This window comes from Oncorhynchus keta, chromosome 4 (genome assembly GCF_023373465.1).
Source record: "Oncorhynchus keta strain PuntledgeMale-10-30-2019 chromosome 4, Oket_V2, whole genome shotgun sequence".
Classification (NCBI taxonomy): domain Eukaryota; kingdom Metazoa; phylum Chordata; class Actinopteri; order Salmoniformes; family Salmonidae; genus Oncorhynchus; species Oncorhynchus keta.
Window position 1 is genome coordinate 71,613,514 of NC_068424.1, and position 12,612 is coordinate 71,626,125.

The 12,612-nt window shown below is 48.2% G+C and overlaps 1 protein-coding gene across 1 annotated transcript in view; it reads left to right on the forward strand.

Moving 5' to 3' along the window:
• The window catches only part of LOC127929813 (uncharacterized), a 250,765-nt gene that overhangs the window by 146,340 nt on the left and 91,813 nt on the right, over positions 1-12,612 (forward strand). The window contains exon 2 of the mRNA XM_052518260.1: positions 231-574. Coding sequence (XP_052374220.1) covers positions 328-574 — 247 coding nt within the window. The 5' untranslated portion in view covers positions 231-327. The remainder of the gene's footprint in view (positions 1-230; positions 575-12,612) is intronic.

Here is a 12,612-nt window from a genome sequence, read left to right on the forward strand (position 1 = left end):
GTTCTTTCTGTCATCAGCAGAACATCATCATTCTCTGTGTTCGTTCTCTATTGTTTTAAAATAGCCTTTAATAGACCCATTTCCTGAAAATACTTTATCTTCCTCCCCAAATATCTGCTTTCTACCTTGCAAAATGTATTTTACTGGTACTACTTAGATGACTCATATAAATGGCCTCTCTTTTTCATTCATTCTGACATGTTTCTCCCCCTCCCTCTCATTTCCTCTAGGTGACTGAAGACGAGTCTGACTGTCACACCCTTCTAGGAGGCCTCCAAACCTTCCTCGTCCCCGTCCCTTTACCCCCCTTCCTCCCCCTCTCCCGGCATGGATCTAAAGGACCGTCGGGGGCAGCAGCACCAGCAGCGCTCTCTGACCAGGGCTCGTTATGGTAAAGACCCCCAATACACCACCTCTTCCCTGGACACGGAGGAGTGCCGCGTGACCACTCAGAAGTCCTACAGCTCCAGTGAGACGCTCAAGGCCTTCGACCACCACGACCAAAGGCTGGTCTACGGGGGCTGCACTGTAGCTGATCTGGTGCACCACAAGGCAGATGAGTACAACAGGCAAGGTGGGTGTCTGGACCGGGCCTCCATGGATGGCTATGGTTACTCCCCATTTACCGAACATGCATAGGGAGGTATTATGTAGTATATTTGGTAGCTTGACTGTATATATGCCCTTGGTTTGATCTAGATATACAGAAGTGTCTTAGCTCCTACCTTCTCTCTTAACTCCACTTTCACCTCACATACAAACACCATCATACCCACTCTCACTCATTCACACTCTCAATTTTCTTCATTAGGTCTCATTAGGTCCCATTAGGTCTCATATGGTCTCATAAGGTCTCATACGGTCTCATACGTTCTCATACTTTATGTAAACTGGAAACCTTATATCCTGAGGCAGCATTTATTGTAGCTGGGGATTTTAACAAAGCAAATCTGAGAACAAGACAACCTAAATACCATCAGCATATTGATTGTAATACTCGTGCTGGCAAAACTCTGGATCACTGCTACTCTAACATCCGCGATGCATACAATGCCCCCGCCCTCCCGTCGGCAAATCTGACCATGACTCCATTTTGCTCCTCCCTTCCTATAGGGAGGAGCATTTTGCTCCTATAGAAACTCAAACAGGATGTACTCGTGACAAGGACAATTCAATGCTGCTCTGACCAATCGGAATCCTCGCTTTATGTTCCCGGTAGCCTCAGAGAATAATAACAATTTATACACTGACTCGGTGAGTGAGTTTATATGGAAGTGCATATGAGAGGTTGTACCAACCGTGGCTATTAAAACCGTGTCCCCACATGCTTCAAGATGTCCACCATTGTTCCTGTACCCAAGAAGGCAAAGGTAACTGAACTAAAAGGTAACTAACTAAACTTCCACTTCTGTCATCACTTCTAAACTTCCACTTCTGTCATCATGAAGTGCTTTTAGAGACTAGTCAAGGACCATATCACCTCCACCTTACCGGCCACCCTAGACCCGCTTCAACTTGGGTACCGCCCCAACAGGTCCACAGACGATGCAATTGCCATCACACTGCACACTGCCCTATCCCACCTGGACAGGAGAAATACCTATGTAAGGAATGATTGCAGCTCAGCATTCAACACCATAGTACCCTCCAAGCTCGTCATTAATCTTGAGGCCCTGGGTCTCAACCCCGCCCTGTGCAATTGGGTCCTGGACTTTCTGACGGGCTGCCCCCAGGTGGTGAAGGTAGGAAACAACATCTCTACTAAGCTGATCCTCAACACTGATGCCCCACAAGAGTGCGTGCTCTGCCCCCTCCTGTACTCCTTGTTCACCCATGACTGCGTGGCCATGCATGCCTCCAACTCAATCATCAAGTTTGCAGACGACACAATAGTAGCAGGCTTGATTAACAACAACGACGAGACCACAGGGAGGAGGTGAGGGCACTCGGAGCCACATCGAAGGGACAGCAGTGGAAAAGGTGGAAAGTTCCTCGGCGTACACATCACGGACAAACTGAAATGGTCCACGCCCACAGACAGCGTGGTGAGGAAGGTGCAACAGCGCCTCTTCAACCTCAGGAGGCTGAAGAAATGTGGCTTGTCACCTAAAACCCTCACAAACTGTCACAGATGCCCAATTGAGAGCATCCTGTCGGGCTGCATCAACGCCTGGTACGGCAAAACTGCACCGCCCATAACTGCAGGGCTCTCCAGAGGGTAGTGAGGTCTGCACAACGCATCACCGGGGGCAAACTACCTTCCCACCAGGACACCTACAACACCCAATGTCACAGGAAGGCAAAGAGATCAAGGACAACAACCACCTGAACCACTGCCCGTTCACCCCGCTATCATCCAGAAGGCAAGGTCAGTACAGATGCTTCAAAGCTGGGACCGAGAGACTGAAATATTCTATCACAAGACCATCATACTGTTAAACAGCCATCACTAACACAGTGAGGCTGCTGCCTACATACAGACTAGAAGTCATTGGCCACTTTAATACAGGTATCACTAGTCACTTTAACAATGTTTACAAATCCTACATTATTCATCCCATATGTATATACTGTATTTTATACAATCTACTGCATCTCGTCTATGCTGGTCAGTCATTGCTCATCCATATATTTATATGTATATATTCGTATTCCATTCCTTTACTTAGATTTGTGAGTATTAGCTAGTTGTTGTGGAATTGTTAGATTACTTGTTCGATATTGCTGCACTGTCGGATCTAGAAGCACAAGCATTTTGCTACACTCACAATAACATCTGCTAACCATGTGTTTGTAACCAATAAAATGTGATTTGATTGTAGGTCTCCCTAAATTGTGAACTGAACATAATTGTATACGTACCTAGAACCTAGAAGAACAGGAAGATGTCTGTTTTTAGACAAATTCTCACTGATTCTGTCAGTGCTACTATGGTATATCTAGATGTTGAATCTCTGGTTCACTACCTCAGACAGAGAAAGAGGGAGGGAGGGAAGAAGGGAGAGAGACAGAGTCTAGATTATCTGAGTTTACTCTGACCATCTGAGTCTATGACTATCTGAGTCTAGACCATCTGAGTCTATGAACATCTGAGTCTAGACCATCTGAGTCTATAACATCTGAGTCTATGAACATCTGAGTCTAGACCATCTGAGTCTATGAACATCTGAGTCTATGAACATCTGAGTCTAGACCATCTGAGTCTATAACATCTGAGTCTAGACCATCTGAGTCTATGAACATCTGAGTCTATGACCATCTGAGTCTAGACCATCTGAGTCTATGAACATCTGAGTCTAGACCATCTGAGTCTATACAATCTGAGTCTATAACATCTGAGTCTATAACATCTGAGTCTATGAACATCTGTGTCTATGGCCATCTGAGTCTATGACCATCTGAGTCTATGACCATCTGAGTCTATGACCATCTGAGTCTAGACCATCTGAGTCTATGAACATCTGAGTCTAGACCATCTGAGTCTATACAATCTGAGTCTATAACATCTGAGTCTATAACATCTGAGTCTATGAACATCTGTGTCTATGGCCATCTGAGTCTATGACCATCTGAGTCTATGACCATCTGAGTCTATGACCATCTGAGTCTAGGCCGTCTGACTCTATGACCATCTGAGTCTACTCAGACCATCTGAGTCTATGATCATCTGAGTCTATGACCATCTGAGTCTAGGCCATTGGTCATTTCTAAACTCTGTTTCCATAGCTCAGACAGAGAAAGCAGAGAGGGAGGGAGATAGGGAGGCAGAGTGGGAGAAAGACAAGAGACTGGGAAGAGACGGAGACTGGGAAGAGACTGAGACTGGGAAGAGACAGAGACTGGGAAGAGACAGCTGGGTAGAGACAGAGACTGGGAAGGACAGCTGGGAAGAGACAGACTGGGAAAAGACGGAGACTGGGAACAGACGGAGACTGGGAAGAGACGGAGATTGGGAAGAGACAGAGACTGGGAAGAGACAGAGACTTGGAAGAGACAGAGACTGGGAAGAGACGGAGACTGGGAAGAGACAGCTGGGTAGAGACAGAGACTGGGAAGGACAGCTGGGAAGAGACAGACTGGGAAGAGACGGAGACTGGGAAGAGACGGAGATTGGGAAGAGACAGAGACTGGGAAGAGACAGCTGGGAAGAGACAGACTGGGAAGAGACAGAGACGGAGACTGGGAAGAGACAGCTGGGAAGAGACAGACTGGGAAGAGACGGAGACTGGGAAGAGACAGAGACTTGGAAGAGACAGAGACTGGGAAGAGACATAGACTGGGAAGAGACAGAGACTGGGAAGAGACAGAGACTAAGAAGAGACAGAGACTAAGAAGAGTCAGAGACTGGGAAGAGACAGAGACTGGGAAGAGTCAGAGACTGGGCAGAGACAGAGACTGGGAAGAGACAGAGACTGAGAAGAGTCAGAGACTGGGAAGAGACAGAGACTGGGAAGAGACATAGACTGGGAAGAGACAGAGACTGGGAAGAGACAGAGACTCTTGATTTGATTTGATTTGTGCGAAGAGACAGAGACTGGGAAGAGACAGAAAGGGAGCTCTGAGTCTATACCATTGATCTGCACTAAGCTCTGTTTCCCTAGCTCAGACAATGAGAGATGGAGGGAGGAAGGGAGGGAGAGAGAGACGACAGAAGAGAAGAGGGATAGATAGATGGAATCGATCTGCACTAAGCTTTGTTTTCCTTGTCTTATACGCAACAAGAGGGAGAGTTGAGAGAGAGAAAGACAGTGTGGGTGGGAGAAGGGAGACAGCAATACTATGGACCACTGGGTGATTTGACTGGTCGATACCTCCTCACTCTCAGCCTATCACATCTCTCCGTCTACAGATGCATCGTGGGTAGTGTGACCTCTGGAGCCCAACAGTGTTGCTGCACCATATGCACTGTCACACCACGAAGAGAGGGAGAGGGAGAGGGAGAGGGAGAGGGAGAGGGAGAGGGAGAGGGAGAGGGAGAGGGAGAGGGAGAGGGAGAGGGAGAGAATAAATCAAAACTTTTCAGTCATGCACACAGAGACCACAGCATGGTACAATAGGACGCCAATTTACACTTTCCATGACATAGACTGACCAGGTGAAAGCTATAATCCCTTATTGATGTCACTTGTTAAATCCACTTCAATCAGTGTAGATGATTAAATAAGGATTTTTAAGCCTTGAGACAATTGAGACATGGATTGTGTGTGTGTGCCATTCAGAGGATGAATGGGCAAGACCAGTATTTAAGTGCTTTTAACCGGGGTATGGTAGTTGGTGCCAGGCTCACTGAAGATATAATTATGTTATTTTTACGCCAACAGAAAAGACCACACTGCTCTCTATTTCTTGTTGTCATGAACTTTCTAGGTCTGTCAAAGCTACTCCACCACAGTACACTGTTCACATGACTATAACTGATTTTCCTTGTTCTCCCAGTTGCACAATATTTATCTGCCTATGCATGTATCAGTGGGTAGGCGTGAGACTGTTGGGTGTGAGTCCCTTTCAGCTAAACATTGGCTGAATGGGTGCTGGTTATCAGTAGTCATATAACCCATCGACTGGCCTGGTGAGGATCGAATCACTCCTTCAATCCGTCTTCCATCTATTCTTTCCCACACCTCTTCTCGTCCTCTGATGTTCTCCACATCTTCTCTCACTTCTCTTCCTCTCTTTCCTCTCCCTTCCTCCTCCCTCTCTACCCTTCTCCTCTACTGTAACTCCTCTTCCTCTCTTTCCTCTCCCTTCCTCCTAACTCTCTACCCTTCTCCTTCAGCTCCTCTCCCTTCCTCCTCCCTCTCTACCCTTCTCCTCTACTGTAACTCCTCTTCCTCTCTTTCCTCTCCCTTCCTCCTAACTCTCTACCCTTCTCCTTCAGCTCCTCTCCCTTCCTCCTAACTCTCTACCCTTCTCCTTTAGCTCCTCTCCCTTCCTCCTAACTCTCTACCCTTCTCCTTTAGCTTCTCTCCCTTCCTCCTAACTCTCTACCCTTCTCCTTCAGCTCCTCTCCCTTCCTCCTAACTCTCTACCCTTCTCCTTTAGCTCCTCTCCCTTCCTCCTAACTCTCTACCCTTCTCCTCTACTGTAACTCCTCTTCCTCTCTTTCCTCTCCCTTCCTCCTAACTCTCTACCCTTCTCCTTCAGCTCCTCTCCCTTCCTCCTAACTCTCTACCCTTCTCCTTTAGCTCCTCTCCCTTCCTCCTAACTCTCTACCCTTCTCCTTTAGCTTCTCTCCCTTCCTCCTAACTCTCTACCCTTCTCCTTCAGCTCCTCTCCCTTCCTCCTAACTCTCTACCCTTCTCCTTCAGCTCCTCTCCCTTCCTCCTAACTCTCTACCCTTCTCCTTTAGCTCCTCTCCCTTCCTCCTAACTCTCTACCCTTCTCCTTTAGCTCCTCTCCCTTCCTCCTAACTCTCTACCCTTCTCCTTTAGCTTCTCTCCCTTCCTCCTAACTCTACCCTTCTCCTTTAGCTCCTCTCCCTTCCTCCTAACTCTCTACCCTTCTCCTTCAGCTCCTCTCCCTTCCTCCTAACTCTCTACCCTTCTCCTTCAGCTCCTCTCCCTTCCTCCTAACTCTCTACCCTTCTCCTTTAGCTCCTCTCCCTTCCTCCTAACTCTCTACCCTTCTCCGTTAGCTTCTCTCCCTTCCTCCTAACTCTCTACCCTTCTCCTTCAGCTCCTCTCCCTTCCTCCTAACTCTCTACCCTTCTCCTTCAGCTCCTCTCCCTTCCTCCTAACTCTCTACCCTTCTCCTTTAGCTCCTCTCCCTTCCTCCTAACTCTCTACCCTTCTCCTTTAGCTCCTCTCCCTTCCTCCTAACTCTCTACCCTTCTCCTTTAGCTCCTCTCCCTTCCTCCTAACTCTCTACCCTTCTCCTTCAGCTTCTCTCCCTTCCTCCTAACTCTCTACCCTTCTCCTTCAGCTTCTCTCCCTTCCTCCTAACTCTCTACCCTTCTCCTTTAGCTCCTCTCCCTTCCTCCTAACTCTCTACCCTTCTCCTACCCCTCTACTCAAGCTCCTCTTCCTCTCACTCTTTTAATTTCCTCTCCTCCTTCCTCTTTCTTGCTGTTCTTTATAGTTCTCCATAGTAGTCTATATTAGTGTCGAGGTTCCTGCCAGTCCACTTCTATAGTTCTCCATAGTAGTCTATATTAGTGTGGAGGTTCCTGCCAGTCCACTTCTATAGTTCTCCATAGTAGTCTATATTAGTGGGGAGGTTCCTGCCAGTCCACTTCTATAGTTCTCCATAGTAGTCTATATTAGTGTGGAGGTTCCTGCCAGTCCACTTCTATAGTTCTCCATAGTAGTCTATATTAGTGTGGAGGTTCCTGCCAGTCCACTTCTATAGTTCTCCATAGTAGTCTATATTAGTGTGGAGGTTCCTGCCAGTCCACTTCTATAGTTCTCCATAGTAGTCTATATTAGTGGGGAGGTTCCTGCCAGTCCACTTCTATAGTTCTCCATAGTAGTCTATATTAGTGGGGAGGTTCCTGCCAGTCCACTTCTATAGTTCTCCATAGTAGTCTATATTAGTGGGGAGGTTCCTGCCAGTCCACTTCTATAGTTCTCCATAGTAGTCTATATTAGTGGGGAGGTTCCTGCCAGTCCACTTCTATAGTTCTCCATAGTAGTCTATATTAGTGTGGAGGTTCCTGCCAGTCCACTTCTATAGTTCTCCATAGTAGTCTATATTAGTGTGGAGGTTCCTGCCAGTCCACTTCTATAGTTCTCCATAGTAGTCTATATTAGTGGGGAGGTTCCTGCCAGTCCACTTCTATAGTTCTTCATAGTAGTCTATATTAGTGTGGAGGTTCCTGCCAGTCCACTTCTATAGTTCTCCATAGTAGTCTATATTAGTGTGGAGGTTCCTGCCAGTCCACTTCTATAGTTCTCCATAGTAGTCTATATTAGTGTGGAGGTTCCTGCCAGTCCACTTCTATAGTTCTCCATAGTAGTCTATATTAGTGGGGAGGTTCCTGCCAGTCCACTTCTATAGTTCTTCATAGTAGTCTATATTAGTGTGGAGGTTCCTGCCAGTCCACTTCTATAGTTCTCCATAGTAGTCTATATTAGTGTGGAGGTTCCTGCCAGTCCACTTCTATAGTTCTCCATAGTAGTCTATATTAGTTGGGAGGTTCCTGCCAGTCCACTTCTATAGGTCTCCATAGTAGTCTATATTAGTGGGGAGGTTCCTGCCTGTCCACTTCTATAGGTCTCCATAGTAGTCTATATTAGTGGGGAGGTTCCTGCCTGTCCACTTCTATAGTTCTCCATAGTAGTCTATATTAGTGTGGAGGTTCCTGCCAGTCCACTTCTATAGGTCTCCATAGTAGTCTATATTAGTGGGGAGGTTCCTGCCTGTCCACTTCTATAGGTCTCCATAGTAGTCTATATTAGTGGGGAGGTTCCTGCCTGTCCACTTCTATAGTTCTCCATAGTAGTCTATATTAGTGTGGAGGTTCCTGCCAGTCCACTTCTATAGGTCTCCATAGTAGTCTATATTAGTGGGGAGGTTCCTGCCAGTCCACTTCTATAGGTCTCCATAGTAGTCTATATTAGTGGGGAGGTTCCTGCCTGTCCACTTCTATAGTTCTCCATAGTAGTCTATATTAGTGGGGAGGTTCCTGCCAGTCCACTTCTATAGGTCTCCATAGTAGTCTATATTAGTGGGGAGGTTCCTGCCTGTCCACTTCTATAGGTCTCCATAGTAGTCTATATTAGTGGGGAGGTTCCTGCCTGTCCACTTCTATAGGTCTCCATAGTAGTCTATATTAGTGTGGAGGTTCCTGCCAGTCCACTTCTATAGTTCTCCATAGTAGTCTATATTAGTGTGGAGGTTCCTGCCAGTCCACTTCTATAGTTCTCCATAGTAGTCTATATTAGTGGGGAGGTTCCTGCCTGTCCACTTCTATAGTTCTCCATAGTAGTCTATATTAGTGTGGAGGTTCCTGCCAGTCCACTTCTATAGTTCTCCATAGTAGTCCATATTAGTGTGGAGGTTCCTGCCAGTCCACTTCTATAGTTCTCCATAGTAGTCTATATTAGTGTGGAGGTTCCTGCCAGTCCACTTCTATAGGTCTCCATAGTAGTCTATATTAGTGGGGAGGTTCCTGCCAGTCCACTTCTATAGTTCTCCATAGTAGTCTATATTAGTGGGGAGGTTCCTGCCAGTCCACTTCTATAGTTCTCCATAGTAGTCTATATTAGTGAGGAGGTTCCTGCCTGTCCACTTCTATAGGTCTCCATAGTAGTCTATATTAGTGGGGAGGTTCCTGCCTGTCCACTTCTATAGGTCTCCATAGTAGTCTATATTAGTGGGGAGGTTCCTGCCAGTCCAGGTCTTTTTAAAATGTATTTTACCTTTATTTAACTAGGCAAGTCAGTTAAGAACAAATTCTTATTTTCAATGATGGCCTAGGAACAGTGGGTTAACTGCCTGTTCAGGGGCAGAATGACAGATTTGAACCTTGTCAGCTCGGGGATATGAACTTGCAACCTTCCGGTTATTAGTCCAATGCTGTAAACACTAGGCTACCCTGCCGCACCGCACATTAGTGTGGAGGTTCCTGCCAGTCTTCCAGTAACCCATATTCAATTCACAGTTCCCACAGGAGCACAGTTGTCAAATCCCCCCCATCCAGCTGTGCTCAGCCTCTACATGTCCATACCATAGTGTTCTACTCTCCTACTCTCCCTCAGGTGGCTACACACACAAGCACACACGCACGCACGCACGCACACACAGACAGACAGACAGACAGACAGACAGACAGACAGACAGACAGACAGACAGACAGACAGACAGACAGACAGACAGACAGACAGACAGACAGACAGACAGACAGACACACACACAGACACACAGACACACATATGGACAGGCAGAGAAAATGTCTTTCCTCAGAAAGACAGTGTTCTGTGGTGTAAATATTATATGACAAAATGTGTTTAGTGTTGCAGAACCTGTGTGCGTGTGTGTGTGTGTGTGTGTGTGTGTGTGTGTGTGTGTGTGTGTGTGTGTGTGTGTGTGTGTGTGTGTGTGTGTGTGTGTGTGTGTGTGTGTGTGTGTGTGTGTGTGTGTGTGTGTGTGTGTGTGTGTGTGTGTGTGTGTGCGCGTTCATAGTTAATGTATGTTTACTGTGCAGCTAACCCTGTTGACTGTTCTGGCAGCTCTCTGATTAATGAGAGAGATTGTAAATGTCACATCTATCAACGTGTGGTTCTAACAGCAGAACAGACCAGACCAGCTAGGCCTTCGCCTCTCCTCTACCAGACAGTAATTAAACAAGCTGCAGAAGGCCACATAGAGGATGACAGGAAGGATGGGTGGAGAGAGAGGGGAAGGGGAAGCGAGGGAGAAACAGAGCGGGAGACCGAGAGGGAGAAACACAGAGAGAGACCGAGAGAGAGACAGGGAGGGAGACAAAGAGGGAGACAGAGAGGGAGACAGAGAGGGAGACAGAGAGAGAGACAGAGAGGGAGACCGAGAGGGCAAGACAGGGAGGGAGACAAAGAGAGAGACAGAGAGGGAGACAGAGAGGGAGACAGAGAGGGAGACAGAGAGAGAGACAGAGAGGGAGACAGATAGGGAGACAGAGAGGGAGACAGAGAGAGAGACAGAGAGGGAGACAGAGAGTGAGACCGAGCGGGCAAGACAGGGAGGGAGACAAAGAGAGAGACAGAGAGAGAGACAGAGAGGGAGATAAGGAGGGATAAACACAGAGAGAGACCGAGAGGGCAAGACAGGGAGGGAGACAGAGAGGGAGACAGATAGGGAGACAGAGAGAGAGACAGAGAGAGAGACAGAGAGGGAGACAGGGAGGGAGACAAAGAGAGAGACAGAGAGACCGAGAGGGCAAGACAGAGAGAGAGACAGAGAGGGAGACAGATAGGGAGACAGAGAGAGAGACAGATAGAGAGACAGAGAGGGAGACAGGGAGGGAGACAAAGAGAGAGACAGAGAGACCGAGAGAGCAAGACAGGGAGGGAGACAAAGAGAGAGACAGAGAGGGAGACAGAGAGGGAGACAGAGAGGGAGACAGAGAGAGAGACAGAGAGGGAGACAGAGAGGGAGACAGAGAGGGAGACAGAGAGAGAGACAGAGAGGGAGACAGAGAGTGAGACCGAGAGGGCAAGACAGGGAGGGAGACAAAGAGAGAGACAGAGAGAGAGACAGAGAGGGAGATAAGGAGGGATAAACACAGAGAGAGACTGAGAGGGCAAGACAGGGAGGGAGACAGAGAGGGAGACAGATAGGGAGACAGAGAGAGAGACAGAGAGAGAGACAGAGAGGGAGACAGGGAGGGAGACAAAGAGAGAGACAGAGAGACCGAGAGGGCAAGACAGAGAGAGAGACAGAGAGGGAGACAGATAGGGAGACAGAGAGAGAGACAGAGAGAGAGACAGAGAGGGAGACAGGGAGGGAGACAAAGAGAGAGACAGAGAGACCTAGAGAGCAAGACAGGGAGGGAGACAAAGAGAGAGACAGAGAGGGAGACAGAGAGGGAGACAGAGAGGGAGACAGAGAGAGAGACAGAGAGGGAGACAGAGAGGGAGACAGAGAGGGAGACAGAGAGAGAGACAGAGAGGGAGACAGAGAGTGAGACCGAGAGGGCAAGACAGGGAGGGAGACAAAGAGAGAGACAGAGAGAGAGACAGAGAGGGAGATAAGGAGAGATAAACACAGAGAGAGACCGAGAGGGCAAGACAGGGAGGGAGACAAAGAGAGAGACAGAGAGGGAGATAGAGAGGGAGACAGAGAGGGAGATAAGGAGGGAGAAACACAGAGAGAGACCGAGAGGGCAAGACAGGGAGGGAGACAAAGAGAGAGACAGAGAGGGAGATAGAGAGGGAGACAGAGAGGGAGATAAGGAGGGAGAAACACAGAGAGAGACCGAGAGGGCAAGACAGGGAGGGAGACAAAGAGAGAGACAGAGAGGGAGATAGAGAGGGAGACAGAGAGGGAGATAAGGAGGGAGAAACACAGAGAGAGACCGAGAGGGCAAGACAGGGAGGGAGACAGAGAGGGAGACAGATAGGGAGACAGAGAGAGAGACAGAGAGAGACAGAGAGGGAGACAGGGAGGGAGACAAAGAGAGAGACAGAGAGACCGAGAGGGCAAGACAGAGAGAGGGACAGAGAGGGAGACAGATAGGGAGACAGAGAGAGAGACAGAGAGAGAGACAGAGAGGGAGACAGGGAGGGAGACAAAGAGAGAGACAGAGAGACCGAGAGAGCAAGACAGGGAGGGAGACAAAGAGAGAGACAGAGAGGGAGACAGAGAGGGAGACAGAGAGAGAGACAGAGAGTGAGACAGAGAGTGAGACCGAGAGGGCAAGACAGGGAGGGAGACAAAGAGAGAGACAGAGAGGGAGATAGAGAGGGAGACAGAGAGGGAGATAAGGAGGGAGAAACACAGAGAGAGACCGAGAGGGCAAGACAGGGAGGGAGACAAAGAGAGAGACAGAGAGGGAGATAAGGAGGGAGAAACACAGAGAGAGACCGAGAAGGCAAGACAGGGAGGGAGACAAAGAGAGAGACAGAGAGGGAGGCAGAGAGGGCAAGACAGGGAGGGAGACAGAGAGAGAGACAGAGAGGGAGACAGAGAGGGATA